Source organism: Myotis nattereri, assembly GCF_964212035.1.
Source record: "Myotis nattereri genome assembly, chromosome: 2".
Lineage (NCBI taxonomy): Eukaryota > Metazoa > Chordata > Mammalia > Chiroptera > Vespertilionidae > Myotis > Myotis nattereri.
Window position 1 is genome coordinate 200040722 of NC_138076.1, and position 13709 is coordinate 200054430.

General features: G+C 41.8%; 1 protein-coding gene across 1 annotated transcript in view; it reads left to right on the forward strand.

The window, feature by feature from the left end:
* The window catches only part of SLC17A8 (solute carrier family 17 member 8), a gene marked incomplete at both ends in the record, with an annotated part of 31679 nt that extends 20194 nt beyond the window's left edge, over window positions 1-11485 (forward strand). The window contains 5 exons of the mRNA XM_081084035.1: window positions 226-375; window positions 1879-2011; window positions 5031-5141; window positions 9037-9164; window positions 11141-11485. Of these exons, the coding sequence (XP_080940161.1) occupies window positions 226-375; window positions 1879-2011; window positions 5031-5141; window positions 9037-9164; window positions 11141-11485 (867 nt within the window). The remainder of the gene's footprint in view (window positions 1-225; window positions 376-1878; window positions 2012-5030; window positions 5142-9036; window positions 9165-11140) is intronic.
* Between the last annotated feature and the right edge of the window lie 2224 nt (window positions 11486-13709).

Below are 13709 nucleotides of genomic sequence, written 5' to 3' on the forward strand. Positions count from 1 at the left end.
ATATAGTCAATAATATTGTAATAATTAGGTATGGTGCTGGTTGGTACTAGACTTATTAGGGGAGCACTTTGCAAATTATATAAATGTCTAACTCCTATGCTGTATCCATGAAACTAATATAATATAATATTGAGTATCAGCTGTAATTGATACATAAAAGAAGAAAAGTGACATGTCAATATATTTCCCTAAATATAAAAATCTCATGGTATTTTTATTCTCTAGAAATTTAATACACCATGGAAAAAATTTTTCACATCATTGCCGGTGTATGCAATCATTGTGGCAAATTTTTGCAGAAGTTGGACCTTTTATTTGCTGTTAATAAGTCAGCCTGCTTATTTTGAAGAGGTCTTTGGATTTGCAATAAGTAAGGTAAACACATAGATGCTTCAAATGTTCTCGAACTTTAAATCTCTTGCTTCTACTGAGAAAATCTTTGCATGGTAAAGTAACTAAATTGCTTATCATAATTTATAACAGTTGTATGATACCTAATGCCCTGGAAGTCAGACACGTCATACATTCTGTGCATCGTATACATAGTTATTTAATTTCTTCATAGCAAGGATCAGAGCTGTGGCAAGCTGCTTTTAAAGCTTATTTTGCAGACCATTCCTATTTCCATTATGGTGGTTATGATAATAATGATCAAGGCCTTGTTTACAAGCTGTTTTAAATGTTTCCCAGTCATTAGGTTGCCTGTATTTCATGGAGGAAGGGTATGAATGGTGAAACTTAAACCATCATCATAAAAGAATTGTTATAATACTAGTATATGGTGATGGGAGAACATTTGACTGTGCAATATACAGATCTTATAATATAGAAATCTATACCTGAAAACTATCTATACTAATAAAATGGGAATATGCTAATTAGGGCAGACGTCTTCCGGACAACCTTCCAGACGTCCTTTGGACAAAGCTGCAGTGGCTGTGAGAGCCGAGGCTCAGGCAGCCATGGACGGCTGCGAAGGGCCCAGGCTCAGGCTGGCAATGGCAGCAGCAGCGGGGTAATGGGGGCGGCACCTTCCGCTAATCTGCCAGGTTGCCTCCTGCAGAGGGAGGCAGAGGCGGTTAGGGGTGATCAGGCTGGCAGGGGAGCAAGTTAGGGTTGATCAGGCCAGCAGGGGGGCAAGGTAGGGTTGATCAGGCCTGCAGGGGCCAAGGTAGGAGCAATCAGGCCGGCAGGGGAGCAAGTTAGAGTCAATCAGGCCGGCAGGGGTGCAAGTTAGGGGTGATCAGGCTGGCAGGCAGAGGGGTTAAGGGTGATTAGGCAGGTAGGTAGGTGAGCGGTTAGGAGCCAGTGGTCCCGGATTGCAAGAGGGAAGTCAACTGCTGGTTTAGGCCCCCCACCCCCCGCACAAATTTCATGCACCGGGCCTCTAGTATAATCATATTAACCAAAGTCACCCCAATAAATTTAATAAAAAGGGAAAAAAAGGAATTAAGTCCTCTTCCTGCAAGAGAAGAACAGCAGCCTAGTAGGGATAGGTGTCTGTGTAGCTCCAGGTACTGTCTGAGGTGACCAGGGAAGAGCTAAGTAGGTGCCATCATGAACATTCACTCTGTGCCAAGTGTTTAACTACCACATACCAGGCTTTATGCTGGGTGGTGGGGTCTCTATGATGTATAACAGTCACTTCTGCCCTTAGGAGCTTCCAATCTGCTGGAGGAGACAATTAGGCCTACTCTTATCATCATTCACTCATTCATTGTTTATTTATTTCAGAATTCAGGCCTACCTGGGTCCCATTTAAGCAGATGATTAAATTTAGTGGTGATGGTGGCAGGCAGGGTAGCTGGTGGGAACAGGGAATCAGTACATCTGGAGAAAGCAGCTAAAAATAGCTCATTGGTTTTCTTTTCCATCCAGGTGGGGCTCTTGTCGGCACTCCCACACATGGTTATGACCATCATCGTGCCTGTTGGAGGACAACTGGCAGATTACTTAAGAAGCAGACAAATTCTGACCACAACTGCTGTCAGAAAAATCATGAACTGCGGAGGTACTATGGATTTCATAAGCGGTTTAAGCAGCTTTTCTAGAAAGAGATGACATTGAACTGCAGAGTATATCTTGGAGGTTATGTCTAATCACTGGAAAGGATGTTAAAAGCCCCTAAGTCCATCCCCCAGCAGGTACTGTACTATATATACAGTACCTTTCCTGGAAAATATCACAGTTTAGTTGAGGAGGCAGAAACACAGATGAAAACTCATACCAGGCAATGTTGAAAAGTTCTATGAGTAAGAAGAAGGAGGTGTCAGCTTCACTGGGGGGTTAGGGCAGGGTTGTCAGGAAAGCTTTCTAGAGGAAGTAATAGTTGAACTGGACTTTAAAGGATACGATTTCTCCAGAAAAAGAGAAATAAGTGGTGGGAGAAGAGTATCCCAGGTGAAGGAACAGTGGGTGAAAATACATTGGATACGTGGGCTTTGCATTGGAATATAGGCACAAACAGTGTTGTCTCTAGGAAATAGCAGAAAGTGCTGTGGGACTACAGCAGAGGGTGCTATATGGGCTCAGTGGTGAGCTGGAAGGTGCGGGCTAGCAGAGGATGAGACAGGGACAGCAAGAGGGACTTATCAAATAAGACTATACTACTACTGTGGACCCTTGACAACAGTTTTCAGCAAAGGGACACCTGGTTAGACCTGTAGTTTAGAAAGAGTGATGTGGAAAATGGAGCAGAGGAGGAAGGGATGGGAAGACCATTAAAGAGGCTATTGAAGTTGTCCAGGTGAGCCGTGATGGGGCCCAGGCAGAGGACAGCAGCAGAGGAGGAGAGGGCGAGGTTGGTTTTGACAGATATTTCTGAGACTGACCTCACAGATTCTTATGGAAACGCCGAGAAAGAGGGAGTTTTTGAGATTTCTGTGTTGGATTTTTGGTTACTGCCGGGGTCCAACCCCAGCAGGTCCAGGGGTTCCCAAAGGCGTAGACGGAGTCGGCGAAGAAGGAAGGACACGGAGACAGTGTTCAGTTGATCAGCAGCCTAGCCAGGATCTCCAGCCAGGATCTCCAGCCAAGTTCTGGTCTGGATCTCCAGAGAAGTTCTGCTTAGGATCTCCAGCCAGGTTCTGTGTCCATGTTCTCTTGCTAGGTTCCCCAGCCAGGTTCTGTCCAGGTTCTCCAGCCAGGTTCAGTCACCAGGTTCTAGTCAGGTTCTCTTGCCAATTTCTGTAGTCAGGTTCAGTCCAGGATCTTTTGCCATGTTTTCTCCAGCGAAGTTCTTCTGTCTCTAGGTTCTGTGTAGGTTCTGTGTGTAGGTTCTGTCTCCTAAGTTCTGTGTCTTTCTGTCTTGTTACATCTGTATTTATACCAGTTGATTCAATCCTATCAATCTCTATTACAAAGGTTAGGGCGCTTCTTATCTCCATTCCAGGGAGTAAAGATTATGTAGCTTAAGCATGATTGTTCGTAGTTAAAGTGATTAATTACCCGCCTGGCACTTAGTTGAGGGGTTTTATTCCCTCCCTAACTTCAGGGGAAAATCCCTACCTGGGGAAACAACCTTTCTCAGAGAGGAGACCTTGGTTAAAACACATAGTGCCAAGAAGGTGAGCAAACACATTAAGAACAGTATGCCATATATGCCAAGTCCTTTGAAACAGCAAGGATGGACCGGCTCCTGGAAGGTTACCATGTTTTGAGCGGTGCCCATGTACCAGGGACTGCGCTCACTACCTTAAATACCCAATTTCATTCAATCTTCTGGTGCCCGGTAAGGTTATGTTAACAGCTCCCTTTTTTTGGATAAGGAATCTGAGAGGTGAAGTCACTTGTCCAAGGTCACATAATGGGTGGTTTTGAGATGAAATCTGAACCTAGCCCTGTCTGACTCTAAGTCTGGGTTCTAAACACAGGTGGATAGATTACTTTAGAGCAGAAGAAAGAGCATGGCAGTGGTGGTTTGCTTTGTTGGTTTATGAGTAAGAAATAGTAGAACAGGACTTGACTTGGGGATGTTGGCTTTGAAGGAGCCATGGACAGTCTTGTGGAGATGTCTGGAATAAGCAGTCTTGAGAATGATGTATCCTTGTCTCCCATTTCCTAGGGCATGTTTATACCGGAAATGGTACTTAAGTCACCATTCTTCTGTCTGCTGTTGGCTGAGAGTGTGTGTGTGTGTGTGTGTGTGTGTGTGTGTGTGTGTGTTTGGATTGTCAGAGGAGCATCTTCAGAATTTCCTAGTCCTTTCTTGCTATGCTGGAGTCATTTATCCTGAATGACAAGCACAGAAAACACTTCTATCCCACTGTATTTTCTGTGCGAATATCACATGACTTTTGAGGCCCTGAGTTTGGTGAACTGAAAGGGAAGACTTTCGCTTTATGCTTTTTGTTTCAGCTATTCTCTATAGAAGGTCACTTTTGGCAATAAATATTAAAGTGTGGTCATTTTATTTTTCTGTGAGAGGCCATAACATGTAAACAAAGGGGACTCACTCACAGTATAAAGGAGAGTTTTAGTATTAGAATTTGCAGGGGCAACTGCCCATGAAGCAACTGATGATAAACATCCCTCATCCCAGGGGCTTCATTAGAATATGCTGGACCATTTAGTGTTCAAGGTGCACCAGGAGAATGTCAGAAGGCTCACAGAACACCTGGGCAACAGTACCATAGTTGCCTGGGCAACAGTACCATAGTCGCCTGGGCAACAGAAGCATAGTCACCTGGGCAACAATAGCATAGTCACCTGGGTAACAGAAGCATAATCACCTGGGCAACAGTAGCATAGTCGCCTGGGCAACAGAAGCATAGTCACCTGGGCAACAGTAGCATAGTCACCTGGGTAACAGAAGCAGAGTCACCTGGGTAACAGCATAGTCACCTGGGCAACAGTAGCATAGTCATGTAGTCAAGAAACACCTGGGTAATATTTGTAAGCACTGTGTCAGAATGTATGTGCTAAACATTAGGTCCATGGAAATATTAATAGATTCTTATTTAATAAGTTCATGAACTTTGGCTGAGTGACATGACAATGACGTTTCCCCCCCTTGGTTTTTCCATTCGCAGGTTTTGGCATGGAGGCAACCTTACTCCTGGTGGTTGGCTTTTCCCATACCAAAGGGGTGGCTATCTCCTTTCTGGTGCTGGCTGTGGGGTTTAGTGGCTTTGCTATTTCAGGTAACGTGTCCTTTGGATGTCCAAATCTTTTCTATAGATCCAGCAAGTTTTGGGAGGAAGGAAGGAAAACTATAATGGGTCCTTTTCCTTGAGTAGGCAGGCCATTGCCATGGAGCAGGGCCTCAGGCTAGAGAATGTCACCTGTTGGCAATGACTGTGAGATCACTGAGGACTGGGCTGAGGGGCCCTGTGCAGTTAGAATTGTCCCCAGTTTCTCTGTCTTGGAAAACACACAAAGTGCAGGCGACCCCTGAGGCATGGGCAGAGGCCCAAGCACGTGCCCTGGTTGAAGTGGCACCTTCATACTCCCAAGCCAGGTCACGCTACCTACCAGAGGCTCTTGCCACCTTTTCAACCCTCACCTCCAACTAGAGAACTGCTAACATCAGCTCGGTTGACATCTAGTCCTGCAATCAGAGATTTTTAGATTGCAAAGCTTCTCTAGATTTTGTCTACTCTGTGACCTTCATTTTTCCAAACTAGGAAATGCAGGTGCAGAGAAGTGACTTTCGGAACAGGTTGGGAAAGATGGTAAGAATAATGACGGTGACAGTGAGAGCTGATGGCGAGAGCTAATGGCGATCAAGTGCACTCTGTGTCAGGCTATTCAAAGCCCTGTGTGTGCATCAATCCTTGTAATTCTCAGCTCCCTGGGGGGCTGTCAGCACCCCCGTTTATAGGAGCAGGATGCAGTCTACTGCGTGGGAGAGGTCCTAGTGCTGCCGTATCATGTCTTACAGACTTCAGAAGCTCCCATGCAAAATTGGGTGAAAAGTAAAATTCAATTGTTCTTGTGCCTTTAAAACATACCATAATACTAGAAGCCATCACTTAACAGAGCACCTTACATAAATTGCTTGTGTCTTACGACATTGGGAAAGAAACAGTAATATCACTGTTTTACTCATGAGGTACCTAAAGTCAGAAAAATTGGGTACTTTCCTGTGATCACACAATCGGTGGCAAAGGAAGAACTGAGGGGCGGTTCTGCCTGGCACCAGGTCTGTGCTCTTCCCAGCATTCCAGGCGGCTGGAAGGATCAGAGTGGTAACATCCCAGAACAGAAAAATATGGAACCTCTGGTTTAAACTACCCTAAAATAGGGGCTTGACCGTATCAAAATAAGTAGATCTGGTGAATAGTTAACTTAGGGGAAAACGTCTACTTTAAAAGTAGCTTGCAGCTGAGAACTTGGGTTTGGAGGTATATAGACCTGGGTTTGAGTCCTCTCTTTATTGCTTACTATTTATGAAAGAAAAATTTGCTAAGTTATTAAATTCTCAAGCCTCAGTTTCTTCTATTAGAGACTGGAAAGATGTAATGGCAACTTCACAGGGCTGTTGAGAGATCTCAAGGAACTGATTCATGCATTTACTCACACGTCCCATGAGCCAGGCACTGTGCATTGAAAAAAAAAAAATCAAAGAATCTATTCTCATAAAGTTTACATTCTAGTGGAAATAAAGCGTTAGAAGCGTGAGAGGCATAACAAAATTAATACATATTTACTATTATTGTTCAGTTATTATTCACGATGGCCCAGTCCTTCTCCCACTTCAATGTGCACACGACTCACCCTAGGATCTTGCAAAATGCAGGTTCTGGTTCAGCATGTCCAGGGCGGGGCCTCAGAATCTGCATTTATAATAAGCTCCTCAGCAAAACTGCTGCTGCTGCTCAGTGGTCCACACGCTGAGTAGCAAGGACAGAGCAATCCTTGTCTGACCTGACAGTGATACGATGGGAGGGGCTGTGGCCATGGGGGCGACAGTTCCTCGGGATCTACTACCTGCCAACTTCATAAGGAGTTAATAGAGAGGCCAAGGAAGACCGGCACAATTTAGGAGCTGATTATAGACGAGAGAGTCAAGACTGACATTGAAAGCGACAAGGGATGGGTGATGCCTGTTTTGAGAAATGTCCTATGTAGAGAAGACAGACTCTCCCAGCTTGGATGCCAACAAAAATATTTTTATATGCTACAAAAAAACACCACACACACAAAACTGAGTTTCTCAGTGATTCCCCCCCCCCCCCCCCGAACACCAGGATTATGCAGCTAGAAACCTAATCTTTAATTGAACCTTATCTTTAACTGAACACAGATGCCTGGGCTTTGCATTGGAATATAATGTCCGACAATCACATTAATTGCTTCTTATCTCTGGGTTCTTTTCTAATAAGTGTTTATCACATTGAAATCAACAGCAAGATTAATTAATTTTGCAGCTGTTTCATATTCGAATTGTCTGCCACGTTGATCTGAAAGAGATGACATGTTTATTACAAAAGAAAAGTTTTTCTCAAAAATTTTCCTGAATGGAAGTAGGAAAAAGCAACCAGCCAATGTGCCAGATTAGGACAAACAATTTTAGATCCTATTTTCAGGTTCTTTGCACAGAATAGAGAATTTAAAAGCAAAGCAATACCCAAAAAAATGAATAAATAGAAATTACAACCCCCTGCTGTCATGTCATGGCTCAAATTGGCAATTAATTAAATAATGATTTATTGAGTGCCTACTGTGTGCCAGACACTTTGCCAGTTCAGGTATTAAAATAGAAACAAGACAGATGGATAACCAACCAAAAAAACCATTTATGTGCTAGGTTCTACCTCTATGTGCCATGTAATGAACATACATTATTTAAGTGAATTCTTACAACAATTGTATAAGAATTATTATGCCAGTTTATAGATGAAGAAGTGGAATTCAGAAAGTTTAAATCCTTTGTCCAGATTTGCATCTCAATTAAGCTATCAGAGGCAGGCCTGTCTGACTCTAAAATGCACCATTGGGCAATATTAGTAGAGTTGGTTCTTAGGGCCTAAAGCTGTCCCTTTCGCAGCCTGGCTCTTCCTCTGCCACCACTCCTCCCCATTTCCACTCACTCTTTTCTCCTGATAAACAGGTGAATAGTGAGGTATTGGCAAGTTATTATTTTACCACTCCCTGCAGCAGCATCTTTTGATCAAAAAGAGGAGATGCCTAGCAACAACATCATAGCAGGAGTAGTACTGGTAATGGTAGTGGTAGTTAGTGGTAGTTAGTGGTGGTTAGTGTAGCAGTGGTAGTTAGTGGTGGTTAGTGGTAGTAGTGCTAGTTAGTGGTAGTATTGATAGTTGTGGTAGTGGTAGTAGTAGTTAATGGTGGTAAGTGGTGGCTTGTGGTAGTTAGCAGGGCTTAGCTTTTTGCCATGGGATATTACATACATACTTCACCTTGGTCTCATATTACAGCATCTTTATGACTTAAGTAGTAATAATACCCCGTATTAGAGATGAGGTAACAAAGGTCTAAAATGACTTAAATGTTAGAAATAAGATTAAAATCTAGATTTATGGATTCGAAATCAAGTATTATACGGAAGTGTTTTGTAAATTACAGGGAATTCTGCCAATGTCTCTTCAATTGTATTACTTAAAAAGTACCTTAGCCAGTATGCCATTTGGCCACTAAGGCAGACTTCCCTAGGGTGGCTATTGGGAGTGAGGGGAGGGCTGGAAGGGAGGATGTTATGAGGCAGGGTTTGATTCTCATCACACCAAATGTGATTGTGTGATTGTTTACTCTGAATAAATGTGACCCAGGCTTTCTGCTTTTCAGTATTGAAAACACCATTATTTTGGAGTTCTGAACCTAAAAGGCACAGGTGCCTTAATTTTCTCTCTGGAGAGTCCATGCAGACATTGCTAATCAATCACAGCACACTTTCCTCTAGATGCAGACACAGCCTGACAGTCCTCAGCCCAGCCCTCCCTGTACAGGTACCCATTAGTCTTATGCTAGAAGAAACCACATAGATTGATGAGAGTTGGGGGGAAACTAAGTAGTTTCCAAAACGTATTTGCGATTCTGGTCTTGACTCTGACTTTGAGGTTTGCTTCACTGTAGGTTTTAATGTCAACCACCTGGACATTGCCCCCCGTTACGCCAGCATTCTCATGGGCATCTCCAACGGAGTGGGAACCCTCTCTGGAATGGTCTGTCCCCTCATTGTTGGTGCAATGACCAAACACAAGGTAATGGCCTCCTTTTGGGCTGTGAGGATCAGAGGACTGAAATATTGCACAAACTTGTGATTTCAAAGCCCTATGCCAGGCTGTAAATGTTTGTCCTTGACCTTGGCTGAGTCATTTGAACTTATCTTATTTTTCATCTCTCTTTCTTCATCTCTTCATCTCCCCCCTTTATTTCTCCCTCCATCCCTTCCTTCCATTCTTCCTTTCCTCACCTCTCCTCTTCCTCTCCTTCCTCCTCCTTCTTTAATTTATTGTTTATTGATGGCAACGGGACTGATTAATTTTGATTCTATGTTTCAATTTCTCAACTGACAAATAAAAGGTGTGTGTGTAGTGGGGACAAGTACCATAAAGACTGTTTAGAGACAGGAAGAAACTGAGGCAATCAACTCAGGATGAATAAATTACTCAAGATTGTTTTATGATTCTAAGTAATTAAACTTTATAGCCCATTTCCATCTATTGCTTAACATGTTCCAGCATAAAAATAGTGCTGTTATATTTCCTTATTATACAGAAAATAAATAAGACATTAATGACCCATCCTAAGAAGGGTATGGCACTCGGTCAGTACTGAGCTTTTCTGCATTTAGACCAGGGAGGAGGAGCCCAGATCCATGCAGAGTTCAGCCACAGGCCACACGGCTTCTTAATCTCTGTCACTGAAGAGGCTTCAGGATCCTGCTTTCTACAAATAAGAATTTTTGAAACTATGTTGTTTTTACCCTACTATTTTTTAAAAATAGTTCTTTGTTGTTGAAAGTATTACACATGTCCCCCTTTTCCTCCTATTGACCCCTTCTAGCCCGCCCCAGGCCTTCGCCACCCTATTGTCTGTGTTCATGGGTTATGCATATTTTTTTTTTAACTTGGATTGCCTATTGCAAATACAACTTCAGAAAGTCGCTCAGCTTCTGGGAGAAAAAAGCGTGGGCAATTTTTCTTATTTACTTATTTCTTTTTACTAGTAAATAGATTTTTATTGATTTCAGAGAGGAAGAGAGAGGTAGAGAGAGATAGAAACATCAATGATGAGAGAGAATCATTGGTCAGCTGCCTCCTGCATGCTCCACACTGGGGATCAAGGCCACCACAACCCAGGCATGTGCCCTGACCAGGAATCAAATTGTGACTTCCTGGTCAATCCTCAACCACTGAGCCATGCCACTGGGCAATGTTCCTTATTTGTTGATAGAAAAGAAAGGTGGGATTTGGAGATTATTACAGTCAGAGAATACTCAGTTTCCCTCTCTGTTAGTGAGATGATAAGATGGATAACATGCCTACGAAATCTCAGTCACTATCTTCCCTTAACTTTAAACACAAATACCCATTATTTTTGATATGGTATTTTACACAGAAAATATAATTATAAATAAGCTATTGACAGTGAAGACTGAGTATTTTCTATTTTAAAAAATATATTTTATTAATTTTGTACAGAGAGGAAGGAAGAGGAATAGAGAGTTAGAAACATCGATCAGCTGCCTCCTGCACACCTCCTACTGGGGATGTGCCCGCAACCAAGGTACATGCCCTTGGCAGGAATCGGGACCCTTCATTCCGCAGGCCGACGCTCTATCCACTGAGCCAAACCAGTTAGGGCAAGACTGAGTATTTTCATGGCTCAAATGGAAATTTTTTTTGAGACCTCTGATTTGAGACCTCTGATATTAAAATGGTGGGTTCCGAAAGCAAGTTTCATTTAATCTACTAGCTGAGTGGAAACCTCTTTTGTATATTCAGAGAGCTGTATTTTACATGATGCTTATTTTGTAAAGTATTGTTATAAATTAAAAAAATGCATATTCATTGTAGTCATAACTTTCATTTCTCAAACACTCATGCTTCTGACAGCTTCCCAGGAGCACAACATTGCCTTTGGGGTGACCGGTGCTTTTGTTCAGAGCATTCTGTTCATCTCTCTCTCTCTCTTTTTCTTGTTAAAATAATGATCAGTACTGTTTCCTGTTTAGACCCGCGAGGAATGGCAGAATGTGTTCCTCATCGCTGCCCTGGTGCACTACAGTGGCGTGATCTTCTATGGGGTCTTTGCTTCTGGGGAGAAACAGGAGTGGGCCGACCCTGAGAACCTCTCCGAGGAGAAGTGTGGAATCATCGACCAAGACGAATTAGCCGAGGAGATAGAACTCAACCATGAGAGTCTTGCAAGTCCCAGAAAGAAGATGTCATATGGAGCCACCACCCAGAATTGTGAAATCCAGAGGAAGGAATGGAGAGGGCAGGGGGGAGTGACCCTTGATGAGGGAGAGCTGACATCATACCAGAATGAAGAGGGAAGCTTCTCAGATACAGACTAATGTCTGAGGGGCACTTCTGTCCTCCCCTCACCTTAGAACCAGAAAGTATCCATACCTATTGCCTTCCCCGTAGCCCAGCTTGCCAGGGGGTTAAATATGGGGACCCTGGAGGTGGGGGAGGGGGAGAGAGAAGATTTAATCAGCAATAGAGAAAAGAGATATTATCTTGCAATGACATTTATGGGTATGGAATTTGCACTAAGTTGACAAAATAGGTATATTTATATATATAGTTTTTTTTTTTTTTAAAAAAAGAAAATGGGCCCTTGCTGGTTTGGCTCAGTGGATAGAGCATCAACCTGAGGACTGAAGGGTCCTGGGTTTGATTCCGGTCAAGGCACATGCCCAGGCTGCAGGCTCGGTCCCCAATAGGGGGTACGCAGGAGGCAGCTGATCAATGATTCTCTCATCATTGATGTTTCTCTCTCTCTCCCTCTTCCTTACTCTCTGAAATACTAAATTTTAAAAAGGAAAAAAAAAGAGGACATGGGGATATTTGGCTTGGAGGAGAGAAAACAGTAGCTGCCACTGCATTTCTGAGAGCAGCCATGCAGAGGAGGTTTCCTAACCCTAAGAAAGGCTGCGCTCAGGGAGGCCCTGTGTTGTGCCAGGTGCTTTAGAACCTCCTCATTGAATCTGCACACCCACAATGACATACAGTTCTTATCCCCATTTTACAACTAAGGAAGCTGGAGATTGACTGGCCCAAAGTCATTCTGCCAGGGCCAGCGCTGAGGTTGGTGGGGTCCAAAATAGGTATTAGTTTTGGGGAAGAAGGTTTCACCTTAGGGTAGGAAAGACAGTTTTAATAATGAAAACAGCGCAGTGGGCTGTCTTGTGCACAACTTCGTCTTTTGGCTGGTGCAGGGGGTGGGAAGCATTTGGGTTAATGTGGCAGAGCATTCACATGTTGGATGAGGGGCTGTGACCTAAAAAGTCAAATGATTCTGTGAATTCATAGTTTTATAAAAAAATAACAAGGGTCACAGACTATGGGAGAGATTAAAATGGTTTTAAAAAAGAAAAAAAAAGAAAAGGCTATGCAAGATAGTAAATTTCCAGGAATCTCTAATCAAAAATGTCAAAGAAGAGATAAACAAAAGCTTGGCTATTAAATTTCAACCCTTCATAATATCAAGAATGTTGTTAAGTAATGTCCCAAATTACTTATAAATCATTAAGACATTCAGTAATTTAAAAAATCAGATCATGCATTTCATTAGGTGAAATTTTCTTGAAAAAATGTCTGTTTAAAAAAATGTATGTCTTTAGCCATTTCTGCTGGTGATATTAGAAAGTTTGACTAAGTTATACAAAATTATGATTGAGGTATTCTTAATGACTGTATTTGGAATGATATTCAGGGGAAACGATAATATGGGAGTAGTTATACAGGGAAATACTAGAACGAACACATCTGGGACAACAAGACCTAGTGTTGAAAATTTTACATTTGATTTGCATAAGGCAATAACATGGATACTCTTCAGATATATTTTAAAATTTAATGTATTTTAAATTTTAATGTTGGCATGTAAAGAGTTGTTTGAAAATACAATTATTTTCCTGTTCATTGTTTTTGAAAATTTTATTTATACTTTCAGAAGAAAAATATAATATTGTGGAAAATACATTTGCATGTAGTTTATTATTGTAAATATATATATTTATTTCTGGTCCCCAATTATACCAGCAGAGTTGAGTTAAAAAAAAAGAATTGCCTAATTCTCCATTAAATAATATTCTTTATATCATTTGTACATAACTTATATTATCATCTGTCTTTAAATGTCTTTAGTGAGTGAACTCATGTAAGTCCCTTAGAATAGCTTCTGGCATGTAGAAAGTGCTAAATAAACATTAGCCATCATCATTGTCATCTTTTAACCTTTTGGGAACTTTCAGTTGAAAAGAAAGCATGCTATGTTATTTATTAGCCACAGAATTTATTGTGAAAGTCGTGCTGTTTTCTAAGTAAAAAGAAAAAGAGAGAACTTTATGGTACCCAGTGTTTTCCTTTTCTTCTGTTAATAAAGTCAAATAACTATTTAAAAAAAACTCATGATAATTCTTAAGGTAATACTGTAAATTGTGACACCAGTTGTATTTGCTCCATCATTTAAAGTCAGTGTCATATGCAGAAATTTCACATTTTGGTAAATCAAAGCATTTAGGGTACCTGTAACTTGCCTTTGTAGTATTAAAAATAATGGAGTCCTGGATC